At 42.3% G+C, this 19,924-nt stretch overlaps 1 protein-coding gene across 4 annotated transcripts in view; it reads right to left on the bottom strand.

Annotated features, from left to right (window-relative positions):
• The window catches only part of GLDC (glycine decarboxylase), a 90,611-nt gene that overhangs the window by 14,390 nt on the left and 56,297 nt on the right, over positions 1 to 19,924 (bottom strand). For 2 of the 4 annotated variants that reach the window (XM_090274108.1, XM_090274106.1), the window contains exons 16-20: positions 14,465 to 14,540; positions 9,381 to 9,506; positions 7,804 to 7,953; positions 6,485 to 6,597; positions 4,357 to 4,498 (exon numbers count right to left, since the gene is read on the bottom strand). In XM_090274108.1, coding sequence (XP_090130234.1) covers positions 4,357 to 4,498; positions 6,485 to 6,597; positions 7,804 to 7,953; positions 9,381 to 9,506; positions 14,465 to 14,540 — 607 coding nt within the window. The remainder of the gene's footprint in view (positions 1 to 4,356; positions 4,499 to 6,484; positions 6,598 to 7,803; positions 7,954 to 9,380; positions 9,507 to 14,464; positions 14,541 to 19,924) is intronic. The other 2 variants (XM_090274105.1, XM_090274107.1) reach the window with 2 other exon arrangements.

The following is a 19,924-nucleotide window of genomic DNA, read 5'->3' as shown; positions in this document are numbered from 1 at the left end:
AACAAAGCCTAGAGCAGGGCAAAATTGACTGCTGACTATCATGTTAATCTGAAAAGGAAAAAGAGTTAGTTTTAGATTAAAGTCATTTAGGGGAGTTTTTATTTGCTAACTGTGAATTTGAGATGTCTTGATAATTGCCAAGAATCCCATGGAATCTTGGCCAAAATCCCCACTGAATAAATTCTATATGGTTTCTCTTCCAACTGTCCACAGCAGTCGAGGCCATTTAACAACTGCTGGGTTCAGTCTATCCTTTCATGGTGGTTCAGAAGTCCCTGTGATTATGTGGGGCGAGCATCATCATCAGCAAAAAGCTTCAAGTGAAGATGGAACGATTATTGCCTACTTTTGCCCCAGAATACATCATGTACAACAGAGGCTTGATATGTATTAAACACAAAACTAATGTAAAGCACATGAGAAATCATCAAATAAAATAACAGGGGCACTGAAGTCCAAAGTAAGGAGAGGACACATTTTGCCAGGCTGGTCAAAGAAAGGTTCCTAGAATAAGAGTTAGAACTTGAGTGGAAACTTAAAAAAGGGTAGAATTTGGACAGATGAGAAAGAGGAAGTCTCTCCAGGTGAGAAGAATGGAAAAACCCAGGTGTAGAAGGGAAGGCGCTTGGCTGCAGTCTTGGAGTTAAAGTAGAGCCTGGTGAGTTGAGACCACCTCTTGCAAGCCTCAGACCTTTGCTAGGGAGGACTTGGGCTTAGTTCAGCTAGCCACCCGCTCTCGAGTTGTGCATTAGACTTACAGAGCAGCCTAAGGTCCCAAGCCCTACCCCACATATGCTGAATCTGATTCTTTCTGAAACCAAGGCATGTAAGTGCATTTTGGAAGAATCCCCTAAGAATTCTATATAGGCTAGTGAGACCCAGTGGTGATGCCACAGGGAAGCAAGGAGTAAACTTGGGTCCTTAGGGGGATTTGCAGTCCTATAGGGAGTGTCCAAGATGGACTGAAGCATGGGGAGAAAAGGTAGTTCTAGAGTCCAGGTGATAAGTAACAACAGCCTGAAATAAAGAAAGGGCCCAAAGACAAAGGGGTAGCTTAAACACTATTTTATTTACAATATTTCACTTTTTTTTTAATGGAAGAATTGATTTTATTTTTTAAAGTATACTTTATTTATTATTCTGTTATAGTTGTCCCAATTTTCCCCTTTGCTCCCCTCTGCCCAGTACCCTCCTTCCCTCCAGCAATCCCACCCCCCTTAGTTCACATCCATGGGTCCTGCATATAAGTTCTTTGGCTTCACCCTTTCCTATATTATTCTTAAATTCCCACTGTCTATTTTATACCTATCAATTATGCTTCTTAATATATGCACCATTTCCTATTTTTTCCCCTTTCCCCCACCCAACCAATAACCCTCCAAATGATCCTCATACCTATGATTCTGTTCCTATTCTGGTTGTTTGCTTAGTTTTTTAAAAAAATTTTTTATTCTTTTTTTAGGTTCTGTTGTTGACAGTTCTAAGTTTGTTGTCATTTTAGTATTCATAGTTTTGATCCTTTTTTTCTTAAATAAATCCCTTTAACATTTCATATAATAATGGTGTGGTGATAATGGACTCCTTTAGCTTTACCTTGTCTGGGAAGCACTGCTATCTGCCCTTCCATTCCAAAGGATAGCTTTGCTGGATAGAGTAATTTTGGTTGTAGGTCCTTGCTTTTCATCACTTTGAATACTTCTTGCCAATCCCTTCTTGCCTATGAAGTTTCTTTTGAGAAATCAGTTGAGAGTCTTATAGACACCCCTTTGTAGGCAACTCTCTGCTTTTCTCTTGCTGCTTTTAAGATTCTCTCTTTATCTTTAACCTTTGGCCTTTTAATGATGATGTGTCTTGGTGTGGTCCACTTTGGGTCTAGCTTGTTTGGGACTCTCTATGCTTCCTGGACTTGTATGTCTATTTCCTTTACCAAATCAGTAAAGTTTTCCTTTCTTATTTTTTCAACTAAGTTTTCAATTTCTTCTCTTCCTCTTCTCCTTCTGGCACCCTTATGATTCAGATGTTGGCACATTTAAAGTTGTCCCAGGGGTTCCTAAGCCTTTCTTCATGTTTTTCAATTCTTGTTTCTTCATACTGTACTGGTTGACTGTTTTTTTCTACCTTATGTTCCAAATCTTTGACTTGAACCCCATTTTCCTTCCCTTCCTCATTGGTTTTGTGTGGATTTTTCTTCATTCCACTTAGCATAACCTTCACTTCTTCCCTTCTGCATTTCCCATACTCAAGCATATCTGCCAAGTCTGCAAGCATCTTTATCACCAGTGTTTTGAACTCCATGTCTGTTAGGTTGGCTACCTCCTCGTCACTTAGTTCTTCCACTAGAAACTTCTCCCTCTTTTGGCCATACTTTCCTGTCTCCTCAACTCGAAAGGCTCCTGTGCTTGCCTCTGGACCTTAGGTAGAGCTGTCGCACCTGTTACATTGTAAGGGGTGGAGTCTTAGGCATTCATCATACAGGGTGAGTGTAGTGTGTGGTGCCAGCCATATTGGGAGGGGCAGGGGAGGAGTGTGGAGGGTTAGCGCTATTTCTGTATTTAGTAAAAAAGAGCTTTTTGTCTGGGACAGTGTCTGCCATTCAGAGAAGTGCTGTATGTGGGGGAGGGGACTGAGAGGGAACAATGCCGCTTGCTCAGCACTCACCCATTTTTCAGGCACTTCTCCCACTTCAAATATGGAACCAGTGCCTCTCCAGCTGTTGCCCTCGTTGCAGTTCCCTGAGTGGGTGGGTTTGCAGATATTCTAGGACTGTGGGGACTCTCTAAACAAACAGACTCTGCTAAGAGACTGGCAATTTCTTCTTCCGCCCCAACCTCCAACCCCCACTGGTTTTCACAGTCAGAAACAATGAGGCTTTATTTTCCCTGGTGCTAGAACTGTGGGCGCACCATCTGGTCTGGTGCAGGTGTCCCTCCCTACTTTTTTAAAATGTGTGACTGTGCTTCCTGCTGGCCAACCAGAGTCTCTATCACCACCACCACTGCCACTGCCACACCGCATCCTCTCCACCCCTCCTACCTGTGTGGGTGAGTATTTCTTCTCTATATCTTTGTTTGTTGGACTTCCATGCAGCTTGATTTTCTGGAACTTCTGGTTATCTCCAGTTTTGAGGTAGTGTATTCCTTTTTATTTGTGGAGGGAGATGCAGTGTGTCTACCTATGCCTCCATCTTGGCTGTAGTTTCTACAATATTTCACTTTGAACCTGAAACTCTGTCTGGTGGTCCTGGCTTATGGACAAATCAGCCTGGGACATTTACTTTTTATATGTTGTAAATCATCTCCAACCCAGATAGGTCCACAACGAATAACTCAAGTTTATGGGATCTTGGGACCAGAAGGAAACTGCGGATTAGATTCTGTTTGCAAAGAAGCAGGCCTTTACTATGACTGCTTTGGTTGTTACTATTTGCAAAACAGCTCAAGGATCATTTTAAAAAGCAGGTTTTAGTCTCTGAGGTACAGAATTGTTGTTCCAGCTTCCTGGAAACTTTTCCATAAGTATCATAAATGCCACACTGTTCAAGAATAACAGGCAGCCCAGAGAGTCATCCAGCATGATTTGCATAGCTGAGTTGGGGGTTTTGTTTCACAAGAAGCCACCCTTCTTTAAGGAGGGAAGCCAGTGTGGGAAGGCTGCTCTAATTAGCAGCTGAACAAGTGTCCCTATCCAATGCACAGTCTTGTCGGCCCAGGAAGTGGGCCGGCCAGTTTGAACAAGAGCTGTATAAATTCTGGCCCTTGTGTTTTTTAGAGAAACACATAGGAAGGAAGCCTGTTGCCTGACAAAATCTAATTATCCCTGAGAGTTCAGCTCCACAGACTGTAAAGGGCAAAGAGCTTTGGGAAACCACCACATAAACAAATTTCTGATATTTCTCATCTTATTCTCCAGGCTTCCAAGAAATATAAAGCGGAGTGAGATGGATTCCTAAAATTTATCTTAGGATCTCAAGCAAGTGTAATAATTAGTATACACACTATTTTTTTCACTTGCAAGAGGCAGTACAAATCCCACAGGAAACCAAATGATGTGGCCAGAACATCCACATGAGTCATAGAACTTAACTCTGGAAAAATGTGTCTGGTGTGTTAACTTCTCTGATGTTAAACCCACTATGAGAACCCAAAGGAAATAGCGTAATGAAGACAAGATAAAAGGAATTTTAGCTGATCTCTGTAGAAAGGTTTCTTTCATCTGAAGTCATCAGCAATCTTCACTAACCACATCTTAGATCATAGACTTTTAAAATTTTTAAGTTAAGGAAGTCTGTGATCTCAGTTCCCCACTTACACATCCACCTCACCCCATTCCCACCTAACACACATTCACAGGCCTCACCTTGATATAAGCCCATGAGATGGGCAAAATGGAACTGGATCCCCACGGGGCTGCACTGACCGTTCCCACAGGCCGGGCACCCTCCTCTGGCTTTACCGAGATAATAGGATGATTGGGCAGAAAAGGGGCAAGATGCTTCTTCCTATAGTTTTTAAATAAAAATTGAGAAGATGTAAAAAGATCCAGTCCAATTGAACAGGTTAGTCTTGGGCCCCCTCAGGAAGGTCTATTCGTAACAGAGGAACTCTGCCAGTGGAGGGGACTTGACATCAGCGGAGAGGCAGACATCAGGAAGTGCTCCTTCCTTCCTCCTTCACTGGCAGCATGGCTCACCAGCCATCAGTGCCCTGTGGCTCACCCGAGAACTGTGGCGGAGGATTTGACAGAGGCAGGCAGCTATGGGGTAGCATGCAGAGCCACGCACTCCCTAGGGTGTGGGGACATCCCGCCCCACACCCTCTCCCTCCCAGCCCCATACCCCGCATTCTTTCCTGAGGCACCTAAGGGGTAGAGAAGGGTGCTGCTGAGAAGCCCACGGGGCTACACATCAGAGGCCTGCATGTGAACATCATTCACCCCACCTTCCCCACAACTGAGGCACTGGGCCTCTTCCACTTACAATAAGTAAAAATCATCAGAAAGGAAAGCAGAGAAGAGGGGACCAGGATCCCAGTAACCCTGAAGACTGGTCCCTTCGGCACATATATTTGGAAGACTGAAGCTCAGAATATGGCTGATCTGCCTCACTTTCATCAGATGATTCAATTCACATTGGAAAGATTTAACAGTTACACTATATTCCTTTGGACTTATTCTCACTTCATCCAATTATTTCTAGTAATAAGGTTTGTTTCCTTCTTACTTTATGTCAGATGTAATAAGAATTCAGGCTACAAAGTGTTCAACACCTTACATCCTATTCATTTGTGGGAGAGGGGATAAGGGCATTTAAGTTTACTCTCTTAGCAAATTCAAATCATTTAATAGTGGGTTGGCCAAAAAGTTCATTTAGTTTTTTTGGTACTATGGCTCTAGTAGTGCTTGGTTGTCTTTAACTTCATTCAAAACAATTTTGTTAGATTGTATGGTGACAGCTGTCATATAAGCATAAATTTTAAAAAACTTATCAAAATCAGCAAATTTTTGTGCAGCCATTTTAATATTGAAGATGAAAGAAGATGTATATCATTTTGGGCATATTATACTTTATTGTTTCAAGAAAGGTAAAGACGCAACTAAAATGCAAAAAATATTTTTTGTGCAGTGTATGGAGAAGGTGTTGTGGCTGATCGAACATGTCAAAAGTGGTTTGCGAAGTCTCTTGGTACTACTGACATTTTGGCCAAACGACTCCTTGCTGTGGGGCTGTCTTATGCACTGGAAGATGTTTAGCAGCATCTCTGGCATCTACCCACTAGAAGCCAGTAGCAGGAGATAGCCGACATATTCAAAATATCCAAATTAATAAAATTATTGGCGAAAATAAAAAATGTCTCTTTTATTTTACAAAAAAATTAAATGGACTTTTTGGCCAACACAATACCGTGTTATCAAACTGCAGTCACCATGTTATACATTAGGTTTTCAAACCTTATTCATCTTAAGAGCTGAAAGTTTGTACCTTTTAACCAACCTCTCTCTATCCCCCACCCCACCCTGCCCCACGGCTCCTGGCAGCCACTTTTCTACTATGAGTTCTTTTGTTGTTGTTGATGTTAGATAATTCACTTTCAATGTAACCATCAGCTGGTTTTAAAGAGAAAGAAAGAAAAAAATAAGCTGCTTGGAAGCCTAAGTCTGAAAAGTACTTCCAGGTGCTAAAATGCCAGTTCTAATCTATAATACTCTAGTAAAGCTCCCTCTTGATTACTCTGTTAATAAACGTGCTCTATCTTCGCATGAATGGGAGCTTGGTGTGGCCAATCAAATACTGTGGTTAATAAGATTTAATTATGGTCCTCTTGGGACATACCCTAAAATCATCCCTCCTCCCCCGGCTCCCGTAGGCACACTGCTTAGCAAGGCAACCTCAACACTTGAAGACCTCAAAGGGAATAATAGCGAGTTTGGGTCACTCTTTCATTCTCAATCCCCAAAGCCATGCTGACACCAGCAGCCCAGAACTCACACTCCGATGGGCCCCATGCCAGGGCCACCTCCTCCATGGGGAATACAGAAGGTCTTGTGAAGATTTAGGTGTGAGACATCAGACCCGAAGTCTCCAGGACGACAGATTCCCACCTACCAAAAAGGGAAAGGGCCAAAAGCAAAAGTCAAGAACTGGAAAGGGTGCTCTGGAGAAGCGGCCATGCTGTTTGCTGTGCCCCTCCCCCAGAGGAAAGCAGGCAGAGCTGTTCACAGACACATCCTCAATGCTGGCTGCATTCCGCAGGCACAGCCTGGCATTCCATAGGCAGTGTGGCTTGTGGTTTCTGTGGAAACAGCAACTGACCATTTAACCTAATTTAGATTCTAAAATACAGATTTGAATATAGAGTCAATTCCTAATTACCCACTCCAAATGCGAGGAAAGCAAGTGCCCCAGCACCAGAAAGGCGAGTACTGAAACAGGCAGCTTTCACTCCAGCAGCTCTTCCCCTGCACACTGGCTTCAGGCACCCCGATGGAAGGGGCTTGGGGGGCTTCTCCAGAGGGTGTTGAGCCCAGGGAGTGAAGGGAGGCTGACAGTTTCTCTGAGACCATCCTGATGCCAAGGACAACATTCAACAGACACCCCAGCCACTTTGGCATTAGGGCTGATTTTGAATATAGCCAAAGATAAAGAATATATTTATGCTATCGAAGCAATAAACAATCCCCATACTACACTTACAAAGGGAGTCAGAAGCCAAAAAAAAAAGGAAGAATCAGTCCGAAATAGTAAAAGAAACAAACAATGATCAATAAGTTAAGAAGACTGAAGAGATAATGACACTACTCTGCTTCAATGGCTCCCTATAGCATTTCCTCAGAGGCACACAGTGCACAGACACACCCCCACCCCCACCCCGCCAGAATCTGCCCTGTAGGGACAGAACTATTGAGCAGTTTCACAATGAAGCTGAAGCCAGGTTAATGGCTTGTCCAAGGCGATGGCAGATTAACAGTAGCCTGTGGCCAGAACTTGGATCTGAATTCCCTCAGGAAGGCAGTGAGGTGAACTTCTTGCCAATGGCACCCCCAGAGGGGTCGTACACCTGACCAGCTAAAGGCATTTAGTTCATTCCCTACCTCCTTTCAACCTCTTGGCCTCCTCCCCAGCACCCCCCAACTCCTCTCCTAGGATCTGTAAATCAGGGAAATTGGGGTACTTTTGTTTGAAATAAGCAATAAAGTCAGCCTCAGTTCTGAAGTCAGTGTCATGCTTTAAGGCAACTGTCAAGAAGTGAGAGAAAAGAACTCTTTCACTTAACAGTTTTCTCAGAGAGCTGATCTCATGTTGCCCACCTGAGCGTTCATATTTGCCCCATCCAGGTAGACCTGGCCCCCATGTTGGTGAATCAGGTCACACACGTCGCCGATGTTCTCCTCAAACACCCCATTGGTGGATGGGTACGTAATCATGATCGCTGCCAGGTGCTCCTTGTGTTTATCCACCTGTGGGATAGAAAAGGGCACAAGGACACAAAGGAGGAGACGTTTCTTTCTGGGTCCAACCGTTGCTTTTTATTTTAAAGGATTAAGAAAAATGAAACCTTGGTCTTTTCATTTGGGAAATTGTCTCAAAGTATAACAATAAAAGATCCACAGCCATTAATCCCTTCATTAGTCATTCCAAAGAAATGACAAGATCCCTTCAGGCTAGATCTCCATGGTCAAGACCATAAAGCCTGTTCAGGTGTTTTAGATATTTTGGGATCAACTCTCCAAAGTGGTTTTCCTTTGATTCAAGTCATCTCAGTAATTATTTCAGATCTTTTTGATTCCAGATATGTCTATTCTCACAGTTAATCTCCCCCTGCTCATCCTGCCATGTCCACCCTCCCCTCCCCTCTCCTGCTCTGACATATATACATATGTGTGTATACATATATATGTCTCCCTCATTTTTCCTTTTGACAGGAGGCAAGCATATATAAAAGGCAAGCATATAAAAAAGTTCATTTTTCTGGCCAGCAAGTCAGAGCAGGCTTGTGTGAACATTTTTTTTAAAAATGTTTTAAGGTCATAACCTATATTGGTGAAACTTAATAATTACAACTACTGGCTCAGAATATTCATCAGTAAAAACTTTGTGGAGTGATGGAAGAGGGGAGGTGGGTGAGAGATGGGATGAGCGGTGTTGTGCATTTACAGCTTCCCTTTGAAATCAGTTACTTGAAGTTCCCAGATTACATGCCTAATAACCCTGACAAAAATCACATTGCTATTCAACTGATTTCCTTCTCTCTTAAGACGCAGCCTCCAGTCCACCAGTGGAAAGCAGATACGGTTGCTAGGCAACCTCTTCCTGGAGGTTGGGAGGTTGGGAGTGGGGGTTGGTGTTTCAGGAAGGAGGTGGTGGAATGCCTCCGGAAATTCATCAGGTTATGTCTGGGATGGCCACAGACATTTGCAAAATACACTCTTAGGTTTTATTTCCCCAACACAAACATTGAGAAAAACTGTGACTGCCAGCCCGATTATTAATGGAGGGAAGAGGGGTAGGCTGGGCAGGAGTAGGCAAGTCCTATAAGGAATACCCTTACTACCACCATGAATAATTCATTCAGTTTCTTACACATGCATAAATTAGAGAATGGAATTTCAATTTAAAGAAACTTCTCCCTGTGGGTGAAGGAAGTGGTAAAGTAGACTATGGTCAGCTTTATTCTGGACCAAAAATGTGACTGTTGCTTTTTATTGTAGAAATGGTTAGGTTTTCTGATTTTATGCCATTTTTCCCAGACCTGTCAGAGAAGGAACTGCAATCTTTTAATTACAATGCAACAGAAGATAACGTTGCTTTAAACCATCCAGTCCCTGATCCCTACCACCTCTTCCCAACCCAGATCTCTCCCATCTGTTAAATGGAAGATGGGTACCATGGCCTTAAGGTGAACTGTGTCAATATTTCCATATTTATCCACCTCCACAGGCTGAATCTTCATGCCTGCCATGTAGGCACTTGCGGGATTGGTCCCATGAGCTGATTTCGGAATGAGACAAACCTTAGAAATCGAATGAAAGGAAGGAAGGAGAAAATAATAATCATCAGGCTATTCATAATGACAGAAAAGTCCTAAAACATGCTTGGAGCACAAACTAAATAGGTGCCACATTCTCTATTTAACCTGACCACTAATGCCTTAAAATCTGCTACCATTTAATTGTTACTGTATTGCAAAACAAGTCCATAGAGGAGTTTCCTTTTGGATCCCCAAATAATGTTCCCTAAGTACTCTCCTCCCTTATCACAGCACACCAAAATAGATCTGGGCTTATTCTAACCTGTCTCAGTTATAATATACAGAAACCATCTTACAAGAACAAAAGGTTGGAAGTTTCAACTCTAGGACTCAAGTGCCCACATTGCAGCATCAGTGCTCTGCTTGGCGCTGCTGAGAACAGGAGACATGATAATGGTAGACAGAATTCCAAGCCCACCCCCTACCCCCACCGTGTCAATACACCAATGAGGCCGTCATTTATGGGCTGCTTATTCCGTGAAACGATTTGTTAGTTTCCGTGAGAATCATAAACTAAGCACAAAATCTGGTCGACCCATGTCCTGCGCTCACACAACTTGCTCACTGACCACACTGCCCTATGTATAAATCAATGTCTAGAGCCCACAAATGCTGGAGGAACTCGGAATGAGGGAAGGAAGGGTCACTTCAAGTTGAAAAGATCAAGAGAAAGTGTCTCAAGAGCTAGAGTTTGAAGATGCATGAAATTCTTATGAAAAGGGGGTAATAGGGGCAATGTTAGAATTCCCAGATTTAATTCATTTTCATTTGCTCCCCCAAATCACATGAACATAGGCGAAAACACATGCTCCGGTGAAGTCTGTAGTGCCCCACTACAGGAAAAGGCATTACAGACTTTTTCTGAAAGAAAACAACTAAAAAGAAGCAACAAACACCCTGAAAGCAATCCTCCTGTTTTTGTTTTGTTTTATCCCAGAACCAATATTGCAACGATTTGAAAAGAAATGGGTGCACATTATAAAATGGGCTTACAAAAGGAAGACTTAGCTTACAGCCATTCCCCAATTGTTGACTTATTAAAAATATATGCGCACAAAAAGGGAATTGTAACCAGAGGCACACAGGAAATTACTGTCACTCATCTGCTGACAGAAAGTTTGTGCCTCTTTTAAACGGCTACTAGTTTCACGCTGGTTATGCTGTATGTCCTCAAATCCTTTTTCTTGTTTTAATGCCTCCCATTCGTATTGAATTCTCTTTCATTTCTCAGGACCAAAGCTAGAGTCACTTCTTTCTCACAAGGTATTTTTATTCTACCAAAGGATCTTTGGATAAAAGGATCCCTGGGGGCAGAACATTGATCAAGGAAGGGAAAGGCGAATGTTAAAAATGAATATAAAATATTTGTTAAAGGCCTAAGGTAAGAATTTATAGGAGGGATGTTCTGCTGAAACAAAAACATTCAAGCTAAAAATGTCTACCATCCTGTGGTACATGAATAACGGGCCTCCAAAGATGCCCACATCCTAATCCCCAGAATCCATGAATGTTACCTCATATGACAAAAGGGACTTTGTTGATGTGATTAAGTTAGGGATTTTGAGATGAGAGATTAAAGATCTTAAAATGGGATCTTGAAATCTGGATTATAGCTTTGGCTCCACATGTATTTGCAAGCATGCCCCCCCATCCCCATCCCAGGAGGAGGCAGGAGAGAGATGATGACAAAGAAGTAGATGTGAAGACTGAACAGAAGTTGGAGTGATTGCAAGAAGTGGGCAGGAGCCAAGGAGTGCAGGAGACCTCCAGAAACTAGGAAGGAAAGGCAAAGGCACAGATCTCTCCTGGATCCTTCAGAAGGAACAGTGCCAATACCTCATGTAGCCAAGTGAAACCAATTTCAGACTTCTGGCCTCCATTAACTGTAACAAAGTTAATCTGTATTATTTTAAGATACTAATTTTGTAGTGATTTGTTACAGCAGCCACTGAAAACTAATACACATCCTGATACAAGGAGTAGTGGAACGAAAAAAGTCTCAGTGGTTTTGTCAGTGATTCTTTCTTATGTTGCTGTTAGACATTTCTGCTTTTCTACATAGATTTAGGAAACTTTTTTTTTTTTTTATGTTAACTTTTTCACATTTACAATTGCGGTGTTAAGAGGGACATGGAAACAACAGGACTCAGGTTTGATGTTTTAGTTTATCCACAACTAATCCACTTTGGTACATTTATGCCCATTTAGACATGCTGTGTTTTTCTAAGTCCCCAATGTGTCTGGTGTAAACCCAACATAGCTCAGCCTTGAAGGATTCAGGGGGAAGGCTCCGTTGCAAGAGAAATCAATTTCTCACTGATGGTAGACACTGAACAACCAAAAGCTATTACTTTGCCTCAGGCAATTAGGAAGAGAAAAATACATATAGGTTTTTAGGAGGGATTTTTTTTTGTTGTTGTTGTTGTTGTTTTTCCTTTGTATAGGAAACTCAGTCTTTGATTAGCAAACCTGGCTAGCAGACTGACCTATTACAAAGTATTTAGGACAGTGCCAGGCATATGGTAATTGTGATATAAGGATTTGTTAAATAAATTTGCATTCTCCCAAATTAAACCTATAAATCAAGAACTTGGCTGTTGCATTTTAGAAACCCCTGGAATTTAACCTAAGAGCGACGTGAAAATAACTTCCAAAAACAACTTAAAACAAGAGAATTGTCAGGAGCCTGGGCAATTCCATAGCACATGATTTCCCCACACTTCTTATCATACTGAATTCATTTAGAGCAGTGGTTCTCAACCTTCCTAATGCCGCAACCCTTTCATACAGTTCCTCATGTTGTGGTGACCCCAAACATAAAATTATTTCTGCTGCTACTTCATAACTGTAATTGTGCTATTGTTATGAATCATAATGTACATATCTGATATGCAGGATGTATTTTCATTGTTACAAATTGAACATAATTAAAGCATAGTGATTAAACACAAAAACAATATGTAATTATATATATATTTTCCGATGGTCTTAGGCAACCCCTGTGAAAGGGTTGTTTGACCCCCAAAGGGGTCACAACCCACAGGTTGAGAACCACTGCTTTAGAGTCTGTCCTGCAGGAGCAACTGTCTCAGACTTCTCTGATGTAAATAAATCATTTTCTTCTTCTCTAACTAAAAAGTTTGGCTTTAATTAAAATCTTTAATCTAAAAAGGATGCCAACATTTCCAAAGGTATGGGTTCTGTATTTCTCCCGACTCTTCCTCCCCTTCCTAAAATGAGGCACCAGCCCCTCCAGCCTTCAGAATGGAAGAGCTCCTCAAGACACTTCAGTGATAGCGCTGTGGACAGCGGGGCCAGAAGAAACATCACACGCAAGGAAACAGAGAGAGAAGAGAGAACTGGAAAACATGAAGAAAGGGAAAAGGAGCTGAAAGAATCTGTGGGTCACAGAAGAACTTTGTTCAGGTCCAATCAACAGGTCTCATCCTTTCTCTTTGACCTTTTCAGTTTAGTCCCCAACTCATGAATATTCTCAGATACTTCTGGGTGTCAGACTGGAGAACTGGGAGACAATGAGAGTGACAGAACCTGGATTTTAGCTGGCCCTTTGTCATTAGCTCTACACCGGCCTTCTACGAGTACCAGAAAGCAGTGGCAGAGTAGAGTCAGGGAGGGGAGCATTGTGGAGGTGGCCACACAGGATGAATAGATCCTTCCCCAGGATTCCTGGACATCCCATGGTTAAGGAGCATAGTTATTGGTGAGGAGCTCCAGGGGCTACCTCAGTACATGGAGGCCGAGGAGGAAAAACAGAAGAAGGAACTTTTAATGTCAGTCATCTGTTATTATCCTTTCACTGAACAACTGGAACCTCAACATTTCCTTTCTGATTCTATTACAGTACTGAGACTCTGTGGTCCAACAACAATTATATCGTTCTCAACTAACCCTTCCTTATAAAGCTGAATAATTCAAAACCATGAGAAAACTCAGGTGAAAAAACTAAAAACGAGGGACTGTGTCTTTGGACTGGCACACACAGTGCCTTGCATATAGCCAGTATTCAATAATTTATTCAATTAGCGAATGTCTTGGGTTTTCAAAGATCTTTGAAAATCAATGCTATTCCGCAACCAGGTGAAAAGTCTGGGAAAACACACCCATGGAAGCAGAAAGAATAAGCAAGGAAATGAGAGAAAAAATGTTCTTTTATTCCCCCTCTTTTTTTGAAAGGGAAGTGAAACAGTTTTTAGATTCTTTCATTGCAAAATCCAGGCAACTAGCCATCAACAGTCCCAGTTTTAATAAAACCAGGAATGGACTAAGATCGGGCTACCGTCTATCACATCCCACTTACTTAGGCAGCCAGAACCACCTGAGCGCCATTTTCTCTAACTCTCCCGGGATGGGCAGATGCTTTTGTCCTGCTATTGACTCCTACCTGCTGCTCCTTCTAAGAACCCCACCCCTGAACTCGGCCTAAAGCAAATGACAAAGCAGAACCATGAACGCTATTCCATGTCTTCTTTTGGTGTTTAGAGCTGACAGTCATTTAATAGAGTGTTTATTGACTCAATAAATATTTTTGAGCACACATACGAACAGAACTGTGCTTGGGCACAGTAGGAGTTACAGAAGAATTGAAGCTCAGTCTTTGCCCTTTGCCTAGGTCTGGGGCCAGGGTGAGCCAAGGAACGGAGGCTTGGAATGGCAACATTCCGGCCCCTTACTCCCTTGGTTCCCTCAAGAGAGCAGTTTCACAGCCTTTTATCTGCATGTTTCCCCTCCAAATGGTTCAGTGAAGTGTCTTGGAAGCAAGAATTGTAATGGCCAATCCACAGAAATCTGTTTCTTGATTATATGTTTCCACAGCAGCTTGCAAGAAAGCTTGGAGGGAGTGTCCCACAGAACAAAAGGGACCCCAGGGGCTAGACCCGCTGCCACCCTGTGATGAGCAACCACCACCTGTCCATACTCACCGTTCTGTGTCCTTCTCCTTTCCCTTCTAAGTAGGCTCGGATGGTGGCCAGCCCAGCATACTCCCCCTGGGCTCCACTGCAAAGACAAGGAGAGAGGAATCAGGGCTTTGGGCCTTTTTGCTTTCATCTGTTCATTCCACATTCATCAGGCACGGGCCATATGCTCACCAACGTGTGACACAAAGTCACTCCCGAACACCATGGAAAGCTCAAGGTGGGTCTCTGCATAAGCCCACAGGGCTGCAACAGCACCCAGTCTGCACACTACAGCTCACCCACTCTCACTCAGAGGTGAGCTTTTCGACCCTTGCTCAGAACAACGAACCTAAAAAATCTTTTTTATTATGGAAAATTTCAAAATTATACCAATAAAGAAAAGAATATAAGGAATCGCCATGTACCACCCAGCTTTAACAGTCGCTAGATTCTGTTCAGTCTTGTTTCCAGCTCTATAACCCTGCTCACTCCAAACTAGATTATTTTGAAGCAAAACTCAATCATATCACATCAATTCAAATTTAAATATGCATCTCCCAAAGATACAATTTTTTAAAATGTTAATACACATTATCACACCTCGAACCACAAGCAATGATTTCTTAATATCACCAAATACTTAGTCAATGATCAGACTGCCCCGAAAGAGCTCTGCACTCTGAATGTGGCACCACTCCCGCCAGTCTCGGGGTCAGCTTCCCAGGCCCCACATGCACAGCTGCTAGCGGTTGGCCATACCCGTCAAAACAGTCCTTAAAGCAGCACTTTCAGAGCACACTTAATGACTAACGTCCCAAGGAGCAATGTTGAGTCACTGCAAACTGTTCCTTAGTGTTCTCAGTACATTCAGCAGAAAGTAAAGGGAAGTGAGTAATAGGGTTTTTAATCCCATTCAAAATATACATTTTTCCTCCCTTTGCAAGATTGCACCATCCTTTGACTTAGTGGAAGACCCAGTGGCTCAGCAGTCATCCTTTCTGGCCACCCAGTAATACTGAGATCATATTCTAAAAGCATAAGGCTTAATAATAAATCAGGGAAAGGGAGGTATAAGAGAACTAAATGGTAATGGGAAAAAATACAGTAAAGATTAAATTTTTAAAAAAATGAATTAGATAAACTTTTATTTCTTAACTAAAAGCTGAAGTTTTGAGCACTGGAAAGTTTTTTAAAACCTTATTTGTCAATTACAGTTTACATGCGATATTATTCTTATGTTTCAGATGTACAGCATAGTGGTGAGACAAGAATATTTTTTTGAGAAGATGCTGGCATGAATCCAGTTGGATCTGAAATGTTTGCGAACTAGTAAAGGGACGTTGATGGTCTGGTGTAAGAACAGGGCAGAATTGGTGATTCAGAGCTCAGAATCAGGAGAGGACAGAGAACAGGGTAGCACCTGGAGCTGAAGGGCTCTGAGCCTGGAGAAGGGAAAGGGAAGTGCTGATTCCCACTGCATGGGCACCACGCAGCAATAGAAGAGTCTAGATGAGCTAAGTAATAATAATAAAGGTAAATAGAAATTGCTCCATCACTTAAGCACTTCCTAAGTACCAGGCGTTCTGCAAGGAGTAAGCACAGGTAAACGGTAGCTGTGTTGTAGATGCCACCAGCCTTTATGTCACCCTATCTAGTCCTCCCCATACCTCCATGAGGCAGGTACCATTACCCCCATTTTGCGCATGAAGAAACTGAGGTCAGAGTGTCGGCAGCCGTCCGTCTCAAGAGACGATGGTGTAGCTTCTTTTTTTTTTTTTTTTTTTTTTTATATTTTTAAAACCTGATTTTCTTTTTATTTCTACATCAATTCTTAAGTTTAATTAATTAACATTGATTAATAAAATACTGGTTAATTTTTATAGCACCAAAAAATATCTATGCTCTAGGAAAGCTAGTTTTCCAGAGGCAATATTTTAGATATATTCCTATATGTCACAAATTTTATAAAAGTATTTCTATTTGGAAATAATTTCAAACTTACAAGAAGTAACAAATATAAAAATAAAATAATACAAAGGACATCTGTATACCTTTTACCCATACACACTACTGTTAAAATTTTACCCCATTTGCTTTTTGTGTATTTATGGTGTAGCTTCTTAAGAGTCTATCTGCACCGCCGAGAATGGCTGTGCAGTCCGACTCGGGAGTGACACGGTATCTGTCTCCTCCCGTGTTGAATCGACATCTTGCGATGAAGCTACAGAGCCTGGGCAGGGTGATATGGAGGGTCTGCTGTTGCCCATGGAGCAGACCCCCCCTCTCTTCGCAGCTGAAGGATCCAAGGGAAAGACGGAGTCAATACAGCTTGGCTTCAGGTGCGCCGCAGGAGTTGCCGGTGTTGACTACAACGTCAAACTGCCTTAGGGACTCCGGCTCCGGATTTTCTGTCGGGGTTTACTCCCTTAGCCTTTCCCCTGAAGAGGTATGCCGCAAGGCAGCGGAGGTTTTTTGGAATCAGAGTTTTCCTTCTCTGAGGTCAGAGTACTATACACCCAAATAAGCAACAGTGACAACCGGAGTTCTTGGTACAAGGCAGCCTGTCTCAAGGAGTCTCACGCTTCCCTTGTGAGCAGTGCAGTTCCTCTGAGAGTTGTGGGAGCACACGCGGGCTTCCCTTCACAAAACGCGTCTCACTGATGGAGCGAGGAGGTTCGGGCACATGGTAAAGGCCGCTTGACTCCAAATGACCAGCGGCACCCAGTCCCTTGTCACCCACACAGCGTGAGCTTTGCTTTGCCTCTCTGCTCTCTTCCAGGGAGAGAAAGAAACACTGATGTTCTGTTTTCTAGGCTTCTGACAAACTCATTTTAGCTCGGTTGATGTTTTTTACTTTGAAAACAGGAAAATAAATATACCACACTTCAGCAAACCCCTCACCCCACCAATTACTCAGGTTCTCTGTGCCCCTGCATTTTCATCTGACTCGGGTTAACTGCACCCATATTGAAGGGTGGATGTGATGAGCAATGAGAGGATCCATGGCAAAGTGCTTTTCACAGTGCCTGGCCCAAGGGAAACACTCACTAAGTACTAGCAACTATCATCACTGTCATCGTCATCATCCTCCTCTTCTCCTTCACTACATACTTTATCTGTCATCAGCGGAGCAGCAACCCTGACCTCGGTGCATGTGCAGCGCACGCACCGTGGTTGAGTTATCACAGCATTTAAATGAGCACTTCTACAACCCTCAACCCGGGTTGCCCCCCCATCAACCCAACTCCACCCATTCTTCAACTAGTCTCAACTCAACTTCTATCTCTTCCATAAAGCCTTCCCCCAAAGTTGTCCTTTCCCCTATGGGAAGGGTCCTCCACAAATGGATTTTATATTTCCCTTTGTGTTTTTCTCATGACTTCTATTCATCTTTTGCTGGAAGACTAATCAAGGTGTTTAAAGAAGGAATAAAAGAAGAGACTACACTAGATCTAAGAGCCAGTAATCCAAGAAAGTCAATATGCTAAAGACTTGATCAGAAATGCTGGATTTTTTTTCCTTCGACACTCTTAAAATCAACTATGTTTTGACTCAGAAAGTGTGAAAGATAACATCTAAATACCACACATGGCTTACTACTGGGGTACTAGTCAATTAAGGAAAATTAGTGCCACCTGTTGGTGAGAAAGTATTATGAAATATTAGTGCTTATTTTCATAACCCAGATTAAGAGACCATCAGAAACCGACCCCATTTGGATTTCTGACATCTCTGTAAAATGAAGCAGTTAGGGGCCTGACCTGCAGAGTCAGCCACAGGGAGGAGGACTCCAGTGGATGGAGAGCCTCAGACCCACAGAAGTGCCAAGTGAGCATAAGATTAAACTGTTTTAGAAAAGCAAGGCCCTCTAGTCATGGCATTTACTCAGGCTGGTGAAAGAAGTGCTACATGTGATGCTGTTTAACACAGAATGAGTGACTAATGGACAACTTTTCCCGTAACCCAGATACATTCTACAAAGAATCCAGAGAAATCCCGTAGACTAGAAGTGTCTAGAACAAGTACCATGACTCACAGGAGAAAATAAATTGGAGTTGATGGGATTCAACAGTTTTGTGATGATTAAAACCTAAACCCTATTAGTAACGGTGTATCATCGTAAGTGTAGAAATTCATCCCTAGCTGGTGTGGCTCAGTGGACTGAGGGCCAGCCTGCAGACCAAAAGGTTGCCAGTTTGATTCCTGGTCAGGGCACAGGCCTGGGTTACAGGCTGGGTCCTCAGTTGGGGGAGGCAACCAATCGATGTTTCTCTTGCACATCAATGTTTCTTCTCTCCCTTCTCTTTTCCCCTCCTTTCCCCTCTCTAAAAATTAATAAAATATATATTTTTTTAAAGTGTGGAAATGTAGGGCAGCCAGTCAATGTGAATTTAGGAAAAAAGAAAGGGTGGGGGTGGGGAGTACATGGTGGAATCTGAAGATCCCATGATAGGTCTAAGGTCATAATTCAGCTCTTTTGCCAAGATTAGAACAAGAGTTTAAGGACACAATAAACTTGAAAGATTTTTATCATTTCACCTTACCTTTACTAAGAACATAGGCTAAATGTCTGAGATTTAGAAATACTGCAATTTACTGTAGCTTAGTGGATTGAGCATCGGCCTGTGAGCCAAGTGTCGCTGGTTCGATTCCCAATCAGGGCACATGACTAGGTTGCATGTCAGGTCCCCAGTTGGGGGCGCGAGTGAGAGGCAACCGCACAGTGATGTTTCCCTCCCTCTCTTTCTCCTTTCCTCTCTCTCTAAAAAATAAAATAAATAAACAAATAAATAAATTATTAAAAAAAGAAAAAGAAATACTGCAATTTAGTTCTAAGGGTTAAATTTTTAGATTTTTGGAACAAATTTTGATACAAGCTTAAACCCAAGGGACACTTGGAAACTCCAAAAGCAATTCAATGGAGGAAAGAACTTTTTCAACAAGCAGTGCTGGAGCCATCAGACAACAATGTCAGCCCTGGGTCTCACACCTCATACAAAAATCATCTCAAAAATAGATCATGGATTTAAATGTAAAATATAAAATCTTTGGAATCTAGAGCTAGGCAAAGAGTTCTTAGACTTGAGATCAAAACCACATTCATAAAAGGATAAATTGCACTTCATTAAAATTAAAGATTTTTGCTCTCCAAAAGACCCTGTTAAAATGATGAAAAGACAAGCTACAGACTTGGGGAAAATATTTGCAAATTACCAGTATATATCCAACAAATAGTAAAAAACAGACAACCCAATTAGAAAATGGTGCTGTGATAATCAGATATGTAAATGTTCTTAGCAATACAAACAATGGGTTAACATTAGGATGTTGGAGATTTGCTGGGTTTTCATTGTTGCTGTTTTTGTGAGTATGTATTTGGGAAAGTATTGTCAGGGCAACCTTGCTATGAGAAATTCCCAGGAGACCACTGTGGGATTAGGCAATGGGTTTATTGAGGGAAAAGGGGGGGGGGAGGGGGGAAAA

The sequence above is a fragment of the Furipterus horrens genome, unplaced genomic scaffold, assembly GCF_987537825.1.
Source record: "Furipterus horrens unplaced genomic scaffold, mFurHor1.1.pri manual_scaffold_4, whole genome shotgun sequence".
Taxonomy (NCBI): Eukaryota; Metazoa; Chordata; class Mammalia; order Chiroptera; family Furipteridae; genus Furipterus; species Furipterus horrens.
Note: the sequence above shows the minus strand (reverse complement) of the source record. Positions and strands in the feature narration are given on the sequence as shown.